The sequence below is a fragment of the Capricornis sumatraensis genome, chromosome 17 (assembly GCF_032405125.1).
Source record: "Capricornis sumatraensis isolate serow.1 chromosome 17, serow.2, whole genome shotgun sequence".
Classification (NCBI taxonomy): domain Eukaryota; kingdom Metazoa; phylum Chordata; class Mammalia; order Artiodactyla; family Bovidae; genus Capricornis; species Capricornis sumatraensis.
The window spans coordinates 76,328,632-76,340,242 of record NC_091085.1 but is presented as its reverse complement, the minus strand read 5'-3'; the positions used below and the strand labels follow the sequence as shown (position 1 = coordinate 76,340,242).

The following is an 11,611-nucleotide window of genomic DNA, read 5'->3' as shown; positions in this document are numbered from 1 at the left end:
TATTTACTGGACATCTTGGCTGAAAAGAAATGGGAGGTCACTTTTTTCTAAAAACCTGGGAAGTGGCTCCCTGGGAGGGGCCGGTTCCTCCCTGGGGGGGCTGGTGACTGAGGCAGCCCAGGGCCTGGACCGGCCTGCCTGAGTTGCGGGAACTGGAGCTGGGGGCCCCAGCGGGCCCGAGTCCATGGTGAAGGCGGGTGGGAGACCCGGGGCACCTGGGGGCTTGAGAGAACCCGGGTCAGCACGTCCTCCTTCCAAGGTGAGAACCCCAGACAGTGCTATTAAGAACAGAAGGGAACGGCGGGAGGGGCGGGCCAGGGAGCGCTGCACTGGGCGCGCGCCCCGGAGGCGGGCGGCGCTCAGAAGATGTTGGGGCACATGTGCCAGTCCTGCGTCTCCTTGGCCTCCCAGTAGCCCCCCTTGTACACGCAGGCCATCTCCCCGGTCAGCGGGTCCAGCTTCTTCTCGAACCACAGCGGCACGTGCACGTCGGCCTCCTTCTCTGTTGGGCGGCACGGCGGGCGCGGGCGTGGGCGGCCTGCCTCCGAGGCTGCGCCCGGAAAGCCGCTCCCTGGCCCCCTCCCCGCCGCCGGATGCCCCCGGCTCCTCCCAGCCCCTGGGAGGCCCTCTCCCGCGCGCCCCTCTCCCCGCGGCTCACCTTCGTCCACCCCGCAGCCCCGGGAGCAGGCCTCCAGCCGCCGGCGCCGGTTGACGCGCTGCTTCTCCTCCAGCCGCTGCTTCTCCGTGTTGGCCTCGTCCCAGTGGCCCTTCTCCATGAGCCGCTGGTCCGGCCGCAGGCGGCTGTCTGTGGGCGCCACCCCCTCCTCGCTCTCATTGAGCGTCAGGGCCAGCTCGGAGAAGTAGTACATGTTCTCCGCGTTGTCCCTGCGGGGCCCCGTGGGAGGAGCAGTCGGGACACACTCGGCCCCTCTGCTTCCCCTCCTGCGTGTCCACCCGCTGAACCCCCAAGCCCAGCCTGGCGCCCGCCTCACCCTTCCCTCCCTGCATCCTGCAGGCTCCACCGACCTGCATCTGGTTTGCTCCCTTATACTTTGGGAACTTGCCCATTTCCTCCAATTTTTCATGTTCTCTGCCTGAAGTGTTTTATAATGTCACTCTTCCTTTAATGTGTGTGTGAAAGCACATCTTGTGCTGCTTTTTTGAAGCCTTAAGCAGCTACTGCTGCTTTTTTGGACCTCTGGCAAACACCTGAGGATTAGTCCTGATACTTGGTATGTTGGCCCTTACATGGCCTGCTTGTATTAATGCAGCCTTCCCACCTAACCAAAAGGTAGAATCCTGACAAAATCTACATGTAACCACAAGGAAAACTCACCGATCCACTCCCTTCTCGGGTGGCCACTGGCGGGTCTCCTGGGTTTATCAGCCCTTTGCTTTCCTTTCAGTACAATTTCACTGCATCTTTGTGCAGTCTTGAGTGTGTATGTGTGTCTCTGTGTCTTTTAGATACTTGTTTTTCAGTATAAAAAGAATGTCATGATACATACAACCTTCTGGGACTTGCTTTTTTAGACTTGATGTTATATTACCAAGATGCCTCTATATTGTATGTTGCTGTTCATGTGTTTCATCTACTGTGAATCCTGCACTGTGTGAATATACTAGTGATTCATCCTGTACATTGGGATTGTTTCCGTTGTTTCCAGGTTTTTGCTTTGGAGTGATCTTATGCATGTTTCTTGTTATACACTTAGAGGAATTCTCTGGAGTACCTAAAAGTGGGATTTCTGGGCTACAGAGTGCGTGATGCCCTTCTTTAGGAGGTAACAGCGTGGCCCTACCAGCTCACGTTCCCACCAGTGATGTATAAGAGATACTGCGGATCCGTATCTTCAGCACTTGATATTACCAGACTTTTCATTTTTTCAAATCAAATGATGGTAAAACTGCATATCCCATGTGGTTCTGATCTGCGTTTCCCTGATGAATAACGATGTTGATAATTTTCATATGATGACTGGCCATGTTGCTTTTTCTGTGAAATTCGTGTTAATGACCCTTGCACCTTCCTTGCACATTTTTTTTGCTTTATTAGTTAGAAGTTTTAAACCTTTTCTGTATTCATCTGCATTTGGCTGTGCTGGGTCTCGGTTGCTGCGTGGGCTTTTCCCTAGGTGTGGTGAGCAGGGGCCACTCTCCAGGTGCAGTGCGGGCTCCTCACTGCAGCGGTTTCTCTTGCTGTGGAGCGCAGTCTCCAGGGCACGTGGGCTTCAGCGGCTGCAGTCCCTGGGCACTGGAGTACCGGCTCAGGAGTTGTTGCGCACGGACTTAGTTGCCACATGGCATGTGGGATCTTCCTGGACCAGGGATTGAACCCATGCCTCCTGCATTGGCAGGAGGATTCTTTACCACTGACTCACCAGGGAAGCCCTAGGTAGATCTTTATGTATTCTTTTTTAAATTACTGTTTTTAATTGTAGTAGAACATGTACGTATTCTTAATACTAATTGTCAGATGTAAATATTGTGATTACTTTCTCCAAGTTTATTTATTGTCCTTTCACTTTCTTTAAATCATCTTTCAATGAGCAAAATGTCTTTTAATGAACAAAAGTTTAATTGGATACATCAGTGTTTTTGTCTCACTTAATAGGTAATTCCTTCAGTTTTAGAAGATGCTCATCTATATTTTCTACTTAAGAGTGTAACTTACTGTTTAACAGTAAGTCAGACTTAATACTTACTCGAAGTCCTTTATTTGGAGTTGATTTTTGTTAGAATGTGAGGGAGAGAGTCACTTAACCTTCTTCTATATGGATAACCATTTTCCCTAGATCCCTTTAGTGAACGGTGCCATCTTTGTTATGTAGCAAAGATACATACACATCCAGGCTGCTGTTTCCAGGCTCACTGTTCTGTTAAACTGCAGCTTCAGAATAAGTCCTGGGGTCTAGGAGGGCAAGTCCTCTTTTTTCTGTTCTTCTTTAGAAATATCCTGGCCCTTTATTCTTTAATATAAATTTGAAAATCCTAATATCACGTTCCATGAATAGTTCAGTATTGGGATTTTGCTTGATTTTGCTGACTATGTGTGTGTGCTAAGTCACTCATGGTGTGTCCAACTCTGTGATGGCGTGGACTGTAGCCCACTAGGCTTCTCTGTCCGTGGGATTCTCCGGGCGAGGATCGTGCAGTGGCCGTGCCCTCCTCCAGGGGATCTTCCCAACTCAGGGATTAAAACCCATGCCTCTTATGTCTCCTGCATTGGCAAGTGGGTTCCTTACCACTGAGCCACCGGGAAAATCACTATTGGGATTTTGTTTGATTTACTGACTCTTTAGATCATGATACTTTTGTAAATATTTAGTCTTTCTACCCATGACCATGGTATCTTTCTCCATTCATTAAGCTCTCCCTTGATATCTCAGCAGAGTTTTATGCTTTTCTCTGTAGAGGTCTTGCATATATTGTAAGGTTCACTGCCTGGTCCTTGATATTCTCTGATGTGATAATTGGTGTCTTCTCTTAAACTGTACCTTCTGGTGATCTTAGTGTGTAGAAAGGCAACTGACTTCTGCAGGTTAGTCTTAGGTTGAGTCACATAAGATGCTTTTTCTGTATCTCTTTAGATCTGTTAATGGAACAAATTGATTGATGGATTTTCTGGTATAAAATCCTCCTTGTGTACGCAGGATAAACTCAAAATATGACTGAAGAACGGTTTTGTTTTGTCAGTACTGTTGGGTTTTCTGGTGTGCCATTTTGGGATTGTGCGTATTACCCACGAGTGGGTTCACTGTTCTGTGTTCCTGCTAATCCGTTTTGTTTATCCTAATTTGGTGCCAGTTATCTTATATCTGCTTCGCAGTATAATATTTTTTCTTTTTTCTATGGTCTGGGAGATAAAATTGGGAAACTTATTTATTTCTTAAAAACTTGGTAGAATCCACCTATAAAATGACCTGGGCTTTGTGTTTTCCCTGTAGGGATTTGTTGACCTCTGCTTCACTATCTTTAATTATAGGGCTAGTCATGCTTTCTTATTTCTACACTCAGTTCCACCAAAAAAAAAATTTTTAGAAAAAATATATTTTTCTAAAAATGTGTCTTTCCACTCTGAATTTTAATGATCTGTTTATACTTTAAACATCATAATAAACATAATGAAAGCATCAATAATACGTATTTCTATACTCTCTTGATCAGTCTTGCCAGTAGTTTTCTGTTTATTTTTTCCCTCAAAGATCTACTTCTTACTTTTCAAACTTTATTTTACTTCTACTTTTTAACTGTATTTTCTTTTTTCTTTCAGTTTGTATGTTGAACTCTCCCTAATTTCTTAGAATGAAGAAGACTATTTATAAGCTTATATACCTATTTTAAGGCAGAAATTTCCTCTGAAGCATTGCCTTTAGTACATCCAGCCAGTTTTTTTTTTCCCCTCAGAAGCATTTAAAACTCCCCATTCTAATGTGTTATTTTCCCCATGAGTTGCTTAGCAACTTGAGTTTTCTTCCCAGCTCTGTGGGGACTTTCTGCCGCGTCGCGGTCACTCTGGTCCGCCTCGCATGGGCTGGTCCGCGGGCCGCCCTCTGCCGCATCGCGTGTAACTTCAGTCCGCCTCGCATGGGCTGCTCCGCGCCGCCCGCTGTGCTGAGGCTCTCCTTTGGGTTCAGTGCGCAGCTGAGTTCCACACATGCCCTGTGTATGTTCGGGAAGAAGCGTGATGTCTGTTGCAGCCATGGAAGTGAGGTGAAGTCGCTCAGTCGTGTCCGACTCTTTGCATGCCTGTGGACTGTAGCCCACAGGCTCCTCCGTCCATGGGATTCTCCAGGCAGGAGCGCTGGAGTGGGTTGCCATTTCCTTCTCCAGGGGATCTTCCCAACCCAGGGATCGAACCCAGGTCTCGCACATTGCAGGCAGATGCCTTCACCTCTGACCCACCAGGGATTACTGAGCCTACACCTGTGCCAGGCCCTGCAGCCATAATCATATGTGTATCCGGTGGCTTTTTGCTCTCCGTTTTGCTGGGTTGTGTTTCCCCATTTAACTCTCAACGAGAGAGAGGAGTGCACTGAAACCTGCCTTCCATTGTGGGGGTTCACCCATTTCTCCCTTCACTGTCAGCATGCGCTTCGCGTATTTTTGAGGCCCTTGCTCTACACGCATAATGCTGGTATAACGCGTACTGTTGATATCTTCCCAAAGCACCCAGCCTTTATCATGTAGCAACTCTTCCATTCCTGATAATGCTTTTGCCTGTTTTTGCCTGATAACAACATGGCTGTTATAGGTTTTTTGGTTAGTGTTTTCATGATATATTTATCTTTTACTTTCAATCTTTGCCCATCTTTATACTTTGAATATTTCTTAGAAGGTGCATGCATCTGGATTTTTAAAAATTCAGGCAGTATTTTGCTTTGTAACTAGTGTTTCATCTATATATTATGCTTTCTGTGTTAACTATTTTTATTTGCCTTTCTTTTTAAAAAAATATTTTAAGTGATTTAAAAATCTTCTATCCGTCTCCGCCTTCACATCCCTTGGTGTCCCCTGTCTCTCTAGACCCCATTGTGTTCACATCATCGACACTCTTTAATTACGGATTATTGTGGGAATATTTGCTCTTTTTTTCCTTTGGTCTTAGTAATTACTTTTAAAAAAAACCATTCACACAATCTTTTATTTTATGTAATGTTCTGTAGCACCTTCTGGGTTTTCCCCTTCCCTTTTAAAGTTATGTCCAGTACTGTTTTCTTTGTGGGTTTTTGTGTCCCAGACCTTTTGGGGCTGTTCACCTGAGATTTTTTTTTTTTTTTTTTTGTAATCACAGCCTCATATTTGAATGATAGCTCAACTGGATAGAAACTTTTACCTTCTAATTTCATTCCCTTCATTACTTTGAAAATATTACTCCAACATTGGCTGTTAAAAAAATCTGATGTCAATTTGATTTTTCTTTCTCTGCTGAGATCTTCTCTGTTGGGAAGCTATTAGGATTTTCTCCTTGGTATTCTCAGTTTTAAGTATAGTATGAACTAGGCAGACGTTTTTCTTTTTGTGTGTGTGTCTGGGGCTCTAACGGGCCCTTTAAACCCCAGGTCTTTCATGTCTTCACTTTTATACGGGGAAACATGTCTCCATCGTTCCTTCTAACTGGTTCTCGCTCCTTTCTGTTCTTTCTTTTCCTTTCCTTCTGGGACTCCAGGTAAGCATTGATTTCATGGCTAATCTAGGAAGTTCAGCATGCCTAGTAGACACAGTCCGAAGCCACTGTGCATCTTGGACCTCCCCTCGGGCAGCAGAAAGGCCTTTGAAAATTTTCCTTCCAGTTAATCCTTTTCTGGCCTTCCCTGGTGGCTTAGAGGGTAAAGAATTCACCTGCTATGTGGGAGACCTGGGTTTGATCCCTAGGTTGGGAAGATCCCCTGGAGAAGGGAATCAGCTATCCGCTCCAGTATTCTGTGCTGGAGAATTTCATGGACTGAGGAGTGCAGTTGTATTTAATGTTTAGATTTTGAACTTCATAAGAGGTTCTTATTTCTTCACTGTTCATGTAGGTTTTGTTCCTCATTTGACACATCTTGGTTTTTCCATCTGGGAGCTCTGTCCTTTAGTGCAGGTCTGCTGGTGGCGAAAGGAGTTGTTTGAAAATGCCTGTTTCACAGACTGAAGATGTTCTTGCCAGGTGTGCAGCTAATTCTAAGCTGGCAGTGAGTCTTTCTGCACATGGAAGGTTTCATTTGACTTTTTTCAAGCTTGTGTGACATTGCCAATGAGGAGATGTCTGTCTGCTGTTCCTTGGAAAGTAAAGTCTTTCAGAAATCTAGCTACTTAATATTTTCTCTGAGCTAGTTTTACCATTTCATTGTACAGATTTAGACGTGGGAAATTCTCTGCTGCTCTCCCCGCTGCTGGTCTCTTTCTTCTGGACCCTGACCTGCCTGCTGGACCCTGCTCTCAAACTCGACGTGCACTGACCATCCCACTGCGTCCGGCAGGCATCCATGCCGGGTCCCCAGGTGGCCAGCTTCTTGTCTTTTTCAGGGTTTGTCTCTTTATCTGAAGATTTTGGTCCCTTCTTCTGACCTGTAGCCAGTCAGTGGGCTCGCTCTATTAACCCTTTCTGTGGAGTTCGCAGTCTCAGTCACTTTATTTTTCTTTGGTAGAATTTGCTTCCTTTCCTTTGGTCAGCTGCGCCACTGTTTACAGCCTCCTGTTTGCTGCGCTTCCTGTTGCCTTTGTGTTCCTGCTGTGGCCCGTGGGGCCTGCCCGAGTCTCTGTGAAGGACTGGGCACTGCCCGTCACACTGTGCCACGTGGGACTCCAGCTGGGCGTCTGCCCCTCCCACGGGGACAGAGCACGCTTCCCGCCTGGCTGGGCGGTCGCCTCCGCTCGCCCCTGTGCCCCACCCCACCCCGTCCGCTCCTGGCCCCGAGGCCCGCTTGCCCCCAGGCCCCCACGCCTGGCCCCGCGGCCCACTCACGGCAGCGGGTGCTTCTTCCATAGCAGCTTGGCCGGCAGCGTCTGGTAGACCGTTTTCTGCTTCCCGTCTGAGCTGGGGCTGCTGGGGCTGCTTTGCACAATCTTGGCGCACTCCATCTGCTCGTCCCAGGAGCCTGACAGCACATAGTGGGCCTTGCCCTGGCTGTCACTCACCACTCCTGTCACCTGTGGGCATTGGCAGGGCCGGTGTGGGCACGTGCCCCACCCCAGGGTCCCCCAAGCCTCGGAGAGGCGGCCGTGCTCACCTTCCGGGCCACCTCTTTGGAGAAATAGCTGTAGGGCAGGAACTTGAGCTGGCACCGGTCCTTCGTCTTGTGGTTCACAATCTCAATGTCCCCTGTCTGGACCGGGAGGGGCGCTCAGTGGCTGCTGCCTGCCCGGGCCAGCGGCCCTCCCTGGGGCGCCCCCTGACCTGGTCAATCCAGAGCCTGCCCACGATGATGTTGTGCACAGTTGAGGTGCTTTTCCTCCACACGTAGTGATTCCCACTGGCCCGGAACTCTAAGTGGATGGCACCTGGAGGCCGGACACGCGGTCAGAGGCCATAGCCTGCCCAGCTGGGTCCCAGCCGACCTGCCCCACCCACCCATGATCCTGGGGTCCTGAGGACCACAAGAAGCATTTGTGGAGACTGGGGACAGGGGATGGGCCAGGGGGAGTCCAGGAGGCCTCTGGGGGGACTCGCATTACCCTCGGAGGCCCCAAGCTGGCTTCGGGGTCGGCAGGCCCTCCCCCTCGCCCAGCGCGTCTTTCTGCCCCTGCTCACCTAGCGGCATGATGGAGAGGTATTTCCCCCGGAACTTGCTGGCGATGGTGATCTCCTGCCAGAGGCTCCAGCCATGCTTGGAGAACACGTAGTGCGCGGCGGACGGCGGGTGGTGGCTCACCTGAGACCAGGCCCACGGGTCGCGAGTGTCTGTGGACACAGCCCAGGCCCCTCCCCAACCAGCTGGGGACAGATGCACGGGGGCCCCTGGATCCCCCAGAAAGGAGAGCCACACAGCAAGGGCGTGGCGGTGGGAGCAGCCTGGTTGGGGGAGGCAGGCCGGGCACCCCACCACTGCAGGCCTGAGCCAGGGGCCCAGGGGTCTCCACACCTGGCTTGGGCTGTGGGGCTGGGTGGCAACAGGGTGAATAAGTGAGCGTGGTGGGCCCTGGGGGGCCTTCGGGCCACTCTCTGGTCGCGCTGCGCGTGTCTGCAGAGGCCTCATCTGCTGCGCTGTGCTACACCGTGGCGGCCCGGACCAGGAGTCCCCCGGCCAGCCCACTCCTGCCCCAGCCGACTGCGGCGCTGCCTGCTTGGCCCTCCCGGCACCTCCGCACCCACACCCCCCCGCACCGGGCACCCCGACTGTGTCTCTCTGAGGACACCGCATCCACCGCATCAGCGTTCCTGCACCTGGTCCTTCTCGTCTCTGTGGCTCCCGGTCACAGAGCTGGGGTGAAGCCCCTCCTGTCTTGTGGCCACCTGGGGCGGCGGCTGTGGGCTCAGCCCTCCCCCAGAGGCTCCTGACACTCCCCACAGTGGCACCCCCACTGCCTTCCACAGCCCAGACCTGCCAGCCGCTCCTGGGTGACAAGTGAGCCGCCAGGGTCCCCACTGGAGCCCACCCCCACAAACTCAGGACGTGACCCTGCGCCCTGGAGCTCTGCGCGGCCACCTCCTCGGACAGATGACCCCGTCCGTCCAGCGCTCACACCAAATGCCTGGCTCCTCTTCTCATGCTCCTCCTCTAATCCTTAGCAAATCCTGGCTGTTTTTCAAAGCAGCATCCAGAGTCCGGCCTGCCTGCAGCCCCCCTGGTCCACCCTTACACACTGCACTCTCCCCATGGCAGTGGGGGGCTCCCCATAAAACGGCCACCTCTACCTCCAGTGACTCCTCCACACACAGAAAAGCCGGAGGCCTCCTGCCGCCCGCCCCCTTCTCTCTGACCTCAGCGGCTGTCTCTCCTCCACTCTGTCAGCCAAGCTGCTCCCAGACCACCCCTCTTCCTAAAAGAGCCAGAACCATCCATTCACACGGTATCTGTCCCCGTCCCGGCCCACGAGACCCCTCAGCGCGAGCACCTCCTGGTCCATCGTGGGCACGGCTCAGCTCTGTTCCGCTCAGGAGCCCTGGTCATCGCCGCCGCCTTCCCCGGCCCCGCTCCTTACAGCCACCCCTCCTGAAGGTGCCTCTGCTCGACCTCCGACCTCCCCTGGTCCGCCTTCCCACAGCCCCACGCGGCAGGCTGAGCACGCCTTTGAAACCAGCCACTGGGCTGCAGACTGGCGGTGTCCTGACTCATCCCTGGGCCCGCAGCAGCGGCCGACTCAGGGCAGACGCTCAGCGGCAGCCCGACCCCGTCTGTCCTGGCTGCCTTGCCCCCCAGCACGCAGTGCTGCGCCGCTGGAACCGCCCTTCTGCGGACGAGGGTGCCAGAGTGGGGCCTGGGGATCGTCACCCCCAGCCTCCGCCATCGCTGACCGCAGCCCACGGGGCGCAGGCCTTCAGCTCAGCGGAGACCCCAGCAGCTCTAGCCCTCCGGCTCCCTGACAGCCCCCTACAGACGCCCCTGCCCCACTGCCCCGGGGCCTCCTCCCCCCAAGCGCTCCTCCCAGGTGCCCCACCCTGGGGAGCCTGCACCCTACGGGAGACCCAGCCGCCTGACCGGACCTTGGCCTGATGGCCCCGAGGTCAGTCCGTGTCCCATCTGTCTGACCCTGACCCCCGGCTGGAGCGGGCGCGGGCCTCACCTGCTCGCAGAGGGAGCGCAGGCCCATGTCATCGAGACGGTCCAGCTCGAAGGTCTCGCCCAGCATAGGGTTGAAGGGCTTGGCGATGCGGTGCACGGTGGTGGAGTAGGAAGACACGGAGAAGGCGGCCACCAGGCACATCTGCTCCACCGCGCTGCTGCAGCGCGCCGCCGCGTCCAGCAGGCGGTGGTACTCCAGGTCCTCCGTCAGCCGCTGGAGCATGGACAGCGGCTCGTTGAAGTTCACCTGTGGGCAGGCGGGGGTCGGTCCGGGGTCTGCATGGACCTGGGGCCGTCACCGCAGCCTAGCTCTGCCCCCGTCCAGGGACGTCACCGCTCAGACCACCGTCACCGGGAGGCTCCTCTGCCGCCCTGCCTGCCCTCGCCCACCTCCGTTTTCTCCGGGTCCTCTCCACGGTCCGACCTGCGGCCCTGGCAGAGCTGTGAGGTTCACCTTTAGTCTCCCCTCCCAGGATGCAGGTGCCGCGGCAGTGACGCCTAGGAGTCGGGGGCAAGCAAGCGAGCGGACGATGTGGGTCCACCTTGTGTTCTGAGCCGTCACACAGCTCTCTGCCCTGGGTCACAGGGCGAAACCAAGTCCGACCTGGAGCCCCGGCTCCCCTCTGTGGGGAGGCCGCTGTGGTCGGCAGCCCGCGGTGACCTCGCTGGGGTGGGGGCCCAGGGCAGCCTGGTTTGGAGAGGGCAGGCCCACACCCAGCCCAGCCCTGCCGGGGCAGGCGGCGGTCCATGAGCCCCTCGTCTGATCAGCAGAGCCCCTCCCTGGCTCCTTTCCCGAGTCCGAGACCTCCGCCCTGGGGCAACGTCAGCAGCGCCGAAGGAGGCGACTCAGTAATGCGACACATGCTCGCGTGCCTTTAAAATGACACCAGGGCTGCGTGCACTTCCCTCGGGCCACACGAGCACAGCCCCTCAGGGCCCCTACCGGCATGGGGATCTTGGAGAGCTCCCGGCCGATGCAGTTCTTCATGATGCTCCAGAGATTAAGGCTGTAGTTGGGCTTGTCGGGGATGCGGACACGCCTCTTGACTTTGGGGGGCCCCTGGGGCGTAAGCGAGGCGCCATCTAGCACCTGCCAGAGAAGTAGAGCTCACCGTCAGAGGCCAGCGCCGGCTGGCACGTTGCTGCAGGGAGGGGCAGGCTCTGCCTGGGCTGAGATGAAGGCCCCCAGGGTGCAGGGCCCCCCGAGGGGCCCGAGGTCAAAGTGCCAGCCTCCCCGCTTCCCCCCGCCAGGGTCCCCTCAACTCACGTTGTCTGTGGTCCATTCCACGGAGCCTGTAGTCCCTGCCTCAGTTTTTCTGTGGGAAACACAAAAGAAGGCCAGTTGATTACAAATCCCAAGGCCTCCTGGGGGCCTGACCCCCTTCTATCCAGGCCCCTGGACAGCC

At 54.1% G+C, this 11,611-nt stretch overlaps 1 protein-coding gene across 2 annotated transcripts in view; it reads right to left on the bottom strand.

Annotated features, from left to right (window-relative positions):
• Nucleotides 1-359: 359 nt before the first annotated feature.
• OSBP2 (oxysterol binding protein 2) overlaps nucleotides 360-11,611 on the bottom strand; it is a 119,041-nt gene continuing 107,789 nt past the window's right edge. For both annotated transcript variants that reach the window (XM_068989920.1, XM_068989921.1), the window contains 9 exons: nucleotides 11,473-11,521; nucleotides 11,149-11,295; nucleotides 10,207-10,452; nucleotides 8,234-8,354; nucleotides 7,880-7,983; nucleotides 7,713-7,808; nucleotides 7,448-7,632; nucleotides 659-885; nucleotides 360-502 (listed from right to left, as the gene is read on the bottom strand). In XM_068989920.1, the coding sequence (XP_068846021.1) occupies nucleotides 360-502; nucleotides 659-885; nucleotides 7,448-7,632; nucleotides 7,713-7,808; nucleotides 7,880-7,983; nucleotides 8,234-8,354; nucleotides 10,207-10,452; nucleotides 11,149-11,295; nucleotides 11,473-11,521 (1,318 nt within the window). The remainder of the gene's footprint in view (nucleotides 503-658; nucleotides 886-7,447; nucleotides 7,633-7,712; nucleotides 7,809-7,879; nucleotides 7,984-8,233; nucleotides 8,355-10,206; nucleotides 10,453-11,148; nucleotides 11,296-11,472; nucleotides 11,522-11,611) is intronic.